Source organism: Diabrotica virgifera, chromosome 5 (assembly GCF_917563875.1).
Source record: "Diabrotica virgifera virgifera chromosome 5, PGI_DIABVI_V3a".
NCBI classification, from domain to species: Eukaryota; Metazoa; Arthropoda; class Insecta; order Coleoptera; family Chrysomelidae; genus Diabrotica; species Diabrotica virgifera.
In genome coordinates this window covers 242,974,889-242,985,646 of record NC_065447.1, presented here as the reverse complement: position 1 = coordinate 242,985,646, position 10,758 = coordinate 242,974,889, and the positions used below count along the sequence as shown (strand labels likewise).

At 31.7% G+C, this 10,758-nt stretch overlaps 1 protein-coding gene across 2 annotated transcripts; it reads right to left on the bottom strand.

The window, feature by feature from the left end:
- Positions 1–729: 729 nt before the first annotated feature.
- On the bottom strand, positions 730–10,644 carry LOC114325115 (leucine-rich repeat-containing protein 57). 2 transcript variants are annotated; one of them, XM_028273057.2, is made up of 2 exons: positions 10,459–10,644; positions 730–6,776 (listed from the first exon to the last, which is right to left on the bottom strand). In XM_028273057.2, exon 2 carries the CDS (start codon positions 6,731–6,733, stop codon positions 6,017–6,019), a length of 717 nt encoding a protein of 238 aa, XP_028128858.1. In that variant the 5' UTR covers positions 6,734–6,776; positions 10,459–10,644; the 3' UTR covers positions 730–6,016. The 2 variants fall into 2 exon arrangements, with proteins under 2 accessions (XP_028128858.1, XP_028128859.1); XM_028273058.2 differs by having other exon boundaries at positions 730–6,794; positions 10,459–10,641.
- Between the last annotated feature and the right edge of the window lie 114 nt (positions 10,645–10,758).

Genomic DNA, 10,758 nt, shown 5'->3' with positions numbered 1-10,758 from the left:
TTAGAACTTTAGGAATATAATTCTACATCGTCGCTAAAATGTAAACAAAAACATATATTTCCATATTTCGTCGTCTAATCTGGAATCTTATTTTTGTTGCGTGTTATATCTTAATCTGTTTTTGTTGCGTATGTTAATACTTGTACTGTTAAAACTGTGCTTAATAATTTGTTACAAGTACCACAACATTCTAAAATATCCCAAACACTTAATAAGCTGCGATCAAACACTTGATGGCAGCTTATCTGGCTTTTGGTGTGCTTTCTTTCTACCTGCAACTCAGTTTGTCTGAGTTGGGAATGGTAAACAGAAAAAAACTGTAATGTTGGTTCACCGTCACTCACACAACAACAAAACACACAACAAAATTGTTAAAATAAACATATACGGTTTCGTTTTGATTCAATTTGCGTCTGTTACCATCCTCTGACACGTGTTTATAGTTCTACCTGTCATCAGAGCGGCTCGGATGGTAAATTTATTGAAATATTATACCAACGCCTTTTTCTGGCGCCCTCTAATGAGGCAAGATGAAGTGACTGTCGCTAGCGATTACAGTAAACTGCAAACCCTGGCTTAATCAAGCCATTGGGTGAGGCGAGGAATCTATTCCACTAATGCATGAACAGTTTACCCATCTAAACCGCTATCATGTTGTACTCTTCACCGTGTAAGAGCGTGAAACAAAATTATTAATCCTGGCAAGACAAGTTAAAAAAACAATACGAATTTTATTAAAAAATATATTTTGTTTCATAATGATTAAAAATGATACAATATTAACTTATTCAGATTTATCCTAAACTCTAGCTTTCCTTGATACGATACTACTCTTCAAAAAATGTTTTTAGCCATGACAATGCTTTCTTTCGATGGATTTATGTATAAATATTAGGTAGTGGTTTTAATTATAACTATATTTTGGTAATAACTGTCTTTTAGTACTACGTACTAATAGTTTCAGAAATTATCAACAATTTTCACAACATTCTACAATATTATATAAGTATACAGGGTGAGTCATGAGGAACTGTACATACTCCTACCTCGCATAGAGGCCCCTATGGGGAATATCAAATAACCATTAAAAAGTGTCTGCTCCCATTGATTAATAATATACAGGGCGAGTTTCGCATTTTGACAGAAATTTGTATTCGTCATAATTTTTGAACGGTCAGATCGATGTGTCTCTTATTTTGGTCAATCGTTACATTATTGCCACCTAATCAACTGATTTATTCAAACTAGAAAAAAATCAGGTCCGGCTTTAAAAAAATTAGTTCGTTTGGGTCTTAGAAAAAATTTCACCCTGTATAAGCTTTTTGAAAACTCTAATATGAATTTTACAAATAAGACAAATAGGCAATTAAAATAACATATTTATTTTTTTCCGCACACGATTGCTTAATTTTTTATAAAAAAATCAAATTTGATTATGAATTAAAAGTTTGGTAAAGTGAACCATAGATTTAACAAAATTAACTTTTATTACCAAAATGAATTTTTTTTGAACAAATATTTAATTTATGTTACCACCAATTAACTGATTTATTCAAACAAGAAAAAAATCAGGTCCGGATTTAAAAAATAAGTTCGTTTTGGTCTTAGAAAAAATTTCACCCTGTATACGCTTTTTGAAAACTCTAATATGATTTTTACAAATTAGACAAATAGGCAATTAAAATGGCATATTTATTTTTTCCCCACACGATTACTTAATTTTTTATAAAAAAAATCGAATTTGACTATGAATAACTAAAAGTTTGGTAAAGTGAACCATAGATTAAAAAAAATAACTTTTATTACAAAAATGAATTTTTTTTGAACAAATATTTAATTTATGTTATCACCCAATCAACTGATTTATTCAAACTAGAAAAAAATCAGGCCCGGATTTAAAAAATTAGTTTGTTTGGGTCTTAGAAAAAATTTCACCTTGTATACGTTTTTTGAAAACTCTAATATGAATTTTACAAATAAGACAAATAGGCAATTAAAATGGCGTATTTATTTTTTCCCCACACGATTACTTATTTTTTTATTAAAAAATCAAATTTGACTATGCACAAAAAGTTTGGCAAAATTTTTGGCATAGATTTAAAAAAATTAACTTTTCTTACAAAAATAATTTACAAAAACAACGTTTTTGTTAAAATTAAAAGTTTTACCATTTTTTTTTTCTATAACATGTCTGGATCTAAAACTTCCCATAACACTTCTTTTGGACTCTATAGTTTAACATAGACGTGATCAAATTGATAAATTTTAAATTTTTCCACCTAATTTTTGCGATTTACAAGTTTGCTATTTACAAGAAGAAGACTGAAAGTCTACAACAATTTTCATAGTCTTCACAATGGTAAGAGGTATGTGCTGTAAAAATTTCAGAAAAAAAATATTAAAATGGAACAGAGTTGTAGCGAGTTTAAACCGTGAGTTCATTTTTTTTTCATTTTTAGGTTAAAATTCCGATCTTGACAAATTTGATTTTTTAATAAAAAATTAAGTTATCGTGTGGGGAAAAAATAAATACGCCATTTTCATTGCCTATTTGTCTTATTTGTAAAATTCATATTAGAGTTTTCAAAAAGCGTATACAGGGTGAAATTTTTTCTAAGACCAAAACGAACTTATTTTTTAAATCCGGACCTGATTTTTCTCTAGTTTGAATAAATCAGTTGATTGGATGGTAACATAAATTACTTATTTATGCAAAAAAAAATTTTTGTAATAAAAGTTATTTTTTTTTAAATCTATGGTTCACTTTACGAAACTTTTAATTCATAGTGAAATTTGATTTTTTTATAAAAAATTAAGTATTCGTGTGCGGAAAAAATAAATATGCCATTTTAATTGCCTATTTGTCTAATTTGAAAAATTCATATTAGAGTTTTCAAAAAGCGTATACAGGGTGAAATTTTTTCTAAGACCCAAACGAACTAATTTTTTTAAAGCCGGACCTGATTTTTTTCTAGTTTGAATAAATTAGTTGATTAGGTGGTAATAGTGTAACGATTGGCCAAAATAAGAGACACATCGATCTGACCGTTCAAAAATTATGACGAATACAAATTTCTGTCAAAATGCGAAACTCGCCCTGTATATTATTAAACAATGGGAGCAGACACTTTTTAATGGTCATTTGTTATTCCCCATAGGAGCCTCTATACAAGGTAGGAGTATGTACAGTTCCTCATGACTCACCCTGTATATAATATAACCGAATAAGTGAAAAAAAACCGGGCTTTATTTAAATTCCAAAAAAATTCACTAAATTATAAATATCACAAATTGTACAATTCACACTGATATCGCTTACAAAACAGTTCGTTAAGGGGGTAGTCGCAAAATTTCGGCTACAATGCTTTTTAAATGCATCCATTTTTTCGAATCCTCAGAAAAGTAATAAGTATTTTTGAAAAATTTAAACGCAGAATGAAAGATTACGTTATTACCGAGGGCCGAAAGTCCATGAGAACTTCTACATTGTTTATTTCCATAAGTTACAGGAGTGTGATTTAAAAAAGAAAAAATTTAGTGTGATTTTTAATTTCAAAGATCTCATTCAAAAGAAACTTTTTGTTTACTCTAAGGGACTTTTGTCCCTCAGTAATAATGTAACCTTTCATTCTGCATTTAAATTTTTCAGGATTCGAAAAAAATGAAAGCATTTAAAAAGCATTGGAGCCGAAATTTTGCTCCTACGCCCTTAATACTAATCGTCAAAGGCCGTTTCAGCGGGCGTATATAAGCCCTCAATATATAATCAAAGAATATGTGATCTGACATAATATAGGAAATTACAATATTTATGTAAAAGACATTTTGTGAAAATTATTTGACAATTTTTTTTAACACGAATAACTAATAATAAAGTATATAAACAAATATACGTACAATATAAAACATTAGATATGTGAATGTGATGTGAAATGTTTGTATTTATGGTATAAAACAGCCTTTTGGTGTGTTTTTTAACCCATTCAGTGCCAAGTGACAAGGCTTTTTTGGCATAATAGATCCCATACGGTTTTTGGCATCAATAAAGTATAAAAAAAACATCCAAATTAATATGTAAAACATTTTATGCAAAAACCTACGAGTGATCTTGTAGTTAAATTTTGAGTTTAACTTTACATCTAATCAAATACTTATACGTAGTGTGACCAACTCCAATTCAGTCGAAACCGGGACAAGGCTGAAAAAATACCTGAAATCCGGGACTTTTCAATGAAATTCGGGCCATTTTTTAATATGGAATTTTAATATCGTCATTTTATTGATTATTTAACATTTCTATGTTGACAATGGTATTTTTACAGAAAAGACAAAAGCCCACAGGAGTTTACGTAAAACTACAATACCACGATTTAAAATGCATGTGTTTTGGATGTGGTATTAGTATTACACTCTAGAAATTGTCGACTTTTTTTCATCCCACCAATTCAACTGAATGTGAATTCTGAGAAATAACGTATTCAAAATTTCAAAATAGAATTTTACCAAAACGTTGAAAATTCGGATGGCCCGGAAGCCTTGTCCGGGACGCGACTTCGTAATTCGGGCCATGTCCCGGATTGTTCGGACTAGTTGGTCACACTAACTATACCCATAGATGAGGCTTATGCCTTAGACACAGACAATCTTTACAAATCAGTAAAAATTATGGTTATGCTGTATGAAAAGAAAACTTCTGTATGTAGTGAAAGAAAGTTTTAAAAAACAAAAGAAGGGATCGATCTAAAGATGTCCCTCTCCCCTCCCCTCTAGTTCCATTCCTCCTTGTGGAGTATTAGGCACTAGAAATTATCTCGTATGTACCGGGTGTCCCAATAAGAATGGCTCTCGGCCATATGCCATATCTCAGGAACCGTTTATTGGGACCGTGCAAGTTCGGCAAAGCGACCTCTATTTCTACGCTCTGTACTTTTATTCGCACTTTTAATTATATTGGCCAATTATATTAGTCCTGGTTGCTGGATAATTGTCAAGACCATAGTCCAAAAAAATAATAAGAAGAAAAAAATAAGATGCAGGTTATGTTTAGCAAACGTAAACAATTGTATGTAGTAAATAAAATCCGTTATTAAAATGCAGTACTGCAAGCAAAATACAATTAATTAAATTTACCTTTATATAATAATTGCATATCATATCAATATTGTGGAGCAATATATAATTTTTCTGAGTCAATGACAGAAGGTATGAAATATACGTAAATTTGACAATTTCAATTGACAATATGAATTATTTAAGATAGTTGCAATATTTCTCCGCGACTCGCGCACGGTCGTTTCTCGTTTCCCTTTCCAAGTACTTGCACACCGCCAATAGTAGAGCTTTGAAATAAAAAATTTTATAACAAAAGTTGCCTCAGGAAAAGCCTGGAAATTATTTTCATAATTGTGGGTCCACCGCGAGAGGGCGTAATTGAATATCAAAAATTAAATAATCAAAATTTTACAAAATTTTCCTAATGAAGGGGCATTGAAAATCCGGTCATAGCATTTGAGATCAAATATGCGCAGAATTTTATGAAGAATACCATGATCGGATTTTCAGTACCCCTTCATTAGGAAAATTTTGTAAAATTTAGATTTTTTAATTTTTGATATTCAATTACGCCCTCTAGCGGTGGACCCACAATTATGAATATAATTTCCAGGCTTTTCCTGAGGTAACTTTTGTTATAAATTTTTTTATTTCACAGCTCTACTATAAACGGTTCCTGAGATATGGCCGAGAGCCATTCTTATTGGGACACCCGGTACATATTCACAAATAGACAACTCATATTTGGCACTGAATGTATTAAATAACATTTTTTAATAGCGTTAAAAATATAGATAAGCCTTTTGCAGTAGTGGCAACATATTTATTTATGTATATTTATACAACTGAAACGATTATACAAAGGAAATATAAAATTTTTTATAAATAACTGACTAGCAGCAGGTAAATTCATACAATATCAAGTTTTCTCTTTCATTCTTCAAAACCAATAAGTTTTAATATATTAGAATAACTTTTTCTTCACAGCAGTAAACCGTTCCATATACGCATCATATCCATTCATGTCAGACAGTTCCTTTGCTTCGAAAAGGTTGCCTTCGACAGATAGATTCGAAATTTTGGAATCGAGGAGTATTTTGGGAGTAATAGCAGATAACTGCAAGCAGTTTTCTTCCAATCTTAGGGTTTTTAACCTAGGACACTCAGCTATTTGGCCAGAGATGTGTGCCAACTGGTTTTGATTCAAGTTAAGTTCAGTTACGTTTAAACCTGAGACATCAGGAGGGACCGAGGTGATCTCGTTTTTGCTCAAGTCCAAAACATCGAGGTGTTTCAGACCACAGAACATCAAAGGGAATTCTTTAATATGGTTGTCGCTTAAATTTACCTGTTTTAGATGGATTAAATTTGATAGTGTTCGCGGTAAAGAACTTAAATTATTATGACTAGCATTAAACGTTTCGAGTTTGGTTAGTGCCCCTATACAGTCCGGGATTTTTGCTAACCTATTTTTACTTAAATTAAGGTGTTTTAATTGCATAAATCTACTGATTTCATTTGGTAAAATTACAAACTTGTTGTCCGATATGTCTAAGGTTCTTAGGCTGCCTTCTAACTGTTTGAATCCAGGAGGGAACTCATTTAGCTTGCCTTGTGAGACTTTGAGCACTCCTGTTTTTTGAGCGGTTTCAATATGTTGCTTGAGCCCAGAATTACCCATGGTGAAGTGTGCAGTAAAAGAAGCAGGAATTAACAACCAAGATCTGAAAATAATTAGAAACCTTTACTGGAATCAGACTGCAAATCTCAGAGTTGAAGATAAACACACCAAATATGTGAAGATCATGAGTGGAATGAGACAAAGGCAAATAGTACGTTTTTTAAAGGTAAAATATTGGAAAACCTCTACATTTTAAAGAACCGCTTGGATTGTCATGAAATTTGGCATACACATAGCTAACAAGTCAAAGAAAAAAAAGTGATATTGTGCCGATGTGTGCTTTTGCCCTAAGGGTGAGTTTCACCCCCTTTTGGGGGTGAAATTATAGGGAAAACTAAAAACTCTTCTACAGCGCATTAAAACAACTCAGACAAAAGAAAGAGCACATGATGCCGAATTATAAAAGACAAGAATGGAAGACTTCTAATATCTCCTTGACTTCTCTTTCAATCTCTCAGAGTATTTCCTGTAATTCTTCTCAGTACTCTCATCTGTGCCGTTTCCAGTAGTCTTTGTGTTGTGGCTGTATCAGGTCTTGTTTCTGATGAATATATCATTATTGGTCTTACACTGGCTTTATAAATTCTTGACTTCAACTCAATGTTAATATCGTCGGTGATTCTGCAAAACCTCGTATGAGAATTTTTGAAGTTATACTTCTTTAGGCGCGATTGAGATTGAGGGTGAATTTATTGTTGATCTGCGCGCATGCGCACACCGACAGTATGGTATTGTATTAGTCGTTATACGGGCTCTGATTAGATGTTGAAATGGTCTGTCAATAATAAATAATTGTTCAATATGGAGGTAAACAACTGTTGTATAATATATTAGTTTTATTGTTGTGAGGACAGAAACAAAAAAGTTTTATAACTGTAGTGACTTTTAAATAGTTGTTAAAAGCAACAGGTACAGTTGAGTCCGCGAGTCTTTACCCGTGCGTCATTAATACCTGGCGAGATAAAACACATACTTTTTATTTAGCATCATTCTCTTCCACGTATGAAATTAATGACAAACCAGCTGCCGCCTGTTATTAAGCAAAGACACATGTTATTTTTATGAACAATTTAGACTCAGTGCATTGAAAAGAGATAGATACAAAGAAAAACGATTGGGGATGTCTACGCATATTTTAAGTACAATTTTTGACGTTTTGGTTTGTTTACTTTTGTGGCTGTCAGTTTGTTGAATTTTTTGCTGTTATTTTGTCGAATTTTTGCATTTTGAAGTTTTTTATAGTATACAAACAGTTGCTTTCACAACTAATTTTATATTGGAGTTAGAAATTTTGTAATAAGTTTATGTTATTTTACGATAAATTTTGACAACGTACAAAGCTAACCTCATTGTTGACACAGTTGAATGCTTGTGTTTAAAGTTCCGCCAAAGTGAATAAAATAACAAAAAGAAAATATGTTATCGAATTTTTTTATAAATTGTTTATTTATTTATTAATTAATGATAATAAAATAATTTATTAAGCTACTTCAAATGTAGCTGTAATTATGCACCAAAAATTTAAAGCAAAACTTAAATGTGACATTCTATTTATTTGATAACGTCAAATTTTATACTATAACCCGTGATCGTAATAATATCCACTTGCCGTTGTGTTCAGTAAATTTCCGACTTATTTCGTATGCTTTAAATGATGACGCACGGGTAAAGACTCGCGGACTCAACTGTACGTAATAATTGTTAAATGTATCAGTATCCTAATAAAAAATCCATAGGTAGGTACCTACCTATTTGAACCTACCAAAATAGATAGTATCTATGATTAGTATGTAATACTTTTATTTACATAATTTGATTACCATCAAAAATTCTATCAATATTCACCTAATATATTGTTTTCTTACTCTATGTTTTGTTGTATTTTTTCAATTCTAAATCATTTCAATTCAAAATCAAAATAATTTGATTTAATTCAAAATGTCAAAAGTTTAATCCGTTTAGTTAGTCGATCTTCACAAATAATGACGCATTGTCTCCGTGGCGAAGCGTTCAAGGCGAATGAACCCCAATACCAACCGCGCTGATAAAAGCTGGTTCGAATCCCAATGGAAACTTTTATTTTTTTATTTTTTTTTATACATTTTATGATTGTAAGTATATTTATTATATAATTTTATTTTCAGAAAATACGTATTTACTTAAAAAAATTTCCGACAATTAATGTTCAGAAATCATTTGTGGCATTTTTAATGTGTTTCTGTGTGTTTTATTCTTGTATTATTTTAATTTTTGGCACTGTTTTAATAAAAATGTTTGAGAAGTAGTAAGTATAAATCAGTTTAATATTTAAATAAAATACAAATAAAAAGTATATTAATTTCGTTTAAATCATATAATAGAAGTATAACTTCTTACGTGCGTACAAAGTACACACACATTCTTTTTTTTTTTTCCAGAAGTTAGTTTTTTGCCCTGTCAGAAACTCCGTTAAAAAATACAAATTTTAATGTAATGAAAATGTCACGAAACCTAATTACGTTAAAATAGTTACGAAATGACATTTTCATTACATTAACATGTATATTTTTAACAGAGTTTCTGACAGGTCAAAAAACTAACTTCTGGAAAAAAAAATTCTCATACGAGGTTTTAGACATCCTACCAGTTTATTTGCTTTTTTACTTGATTTCTCACTTTTTTGTCCAGGTCCCGTAGCTTGACAATGTAATCCAATGGTATTTTATTTCTACAGTGGAACCTCTATTATCCGTCAGGGCACTGGACCAAGGGTATGACGGATAATCGAAAAGACTGTTAATAGAACATTAGAAAAAAAAATTTTAATTCATAAGTAGTACATACAACTCTCAAATTTTATTTGGATGTTTTGTTTGGAAATATAAGAGGGATTTGTGTTTGTACAGTCAAATCAATTTGAACAAAATCCCACGGAAATCTTTGTTTGTTTTACTGTTGCTTCACATTTTGCAACAGCTGAACTTCTTAATCAGCGTAAGATCATACAATCTACTTTTTGCCTATTTTTTTACCTTTTTTTTGTTCTACCTATTGGCTTCTTCATCTTGAGTAGTCGAGAATACCACTCGATGAATTGATGCATTTGTGATGCAGCTTTTCTAGCTTCTTCACCTAAATTCCTAGTCTGTGTCAGCTTCTCAATCTGTTTCATCTGCCTCTGTTGCCATTTCATCGATCATCTGTCAGCAATCGATAGCCGTTTGCCTCCTCATAACAACTCAACGATTCGTTTGACTTATCGCAATGCTCAGACAAAATGAATTGATGACTCAATTTTTGCTTATGTAGGCAATAGGTACAACTTATGTACGGACCCTAACGGTTAACAGGGGTGAGGGTTCATGGAGAGACGGATAATCGAGGTTCCACTGTATTACTTGTTCAACACTGGCCCATCAAATTTCGAAACTTGGAATACTTATGACACATTATGGAAATGAATCCAGATATGCCCTCCTGCAAGGAAAAATATTTGGAAAGCGGGGTCCAGGAAGAAGAAGAACGTCCTGGTTGAAGAACCTCAGAACCTGGTTCAACACAACATCTGTGCAGCTTGCGCTGCTGCAGATAAAATAAAGATTGCCATGACGATCGCCAACATTCGTCATAGATAGGCACATTAATAAGAAGTGTGCAATCAGCTGATTAAAAGATAAGATTTTAACTAATTAGAATCTGAATGATAAAAATTTGTACTGTAAATTATTGTTAGTGATAACACTTACCTAGTTGCTCTGTGTGTTTATTCGCGTTACTTTCATCTATTTTGTGAATGTTCTGTCAACAAATAAAGAAAAAAATGAAATAAGGGCCCGAACTTCGGTATTTCACTTGACACATACATTTACATTGACGTTTAGTGATTTGGGTTAGGGTTATTTGTTTACTATCGACAGGTTGTGGGTTGTGGTAACTTGTAACCATAGATTTATAATACTCTAGATTGCGCCTTACGATCTTAAAATGGGTGACGGTTGCGACAGAGATAAATGAGCCTATTTGGTCGGTAGTCTCTTTCTAATTCA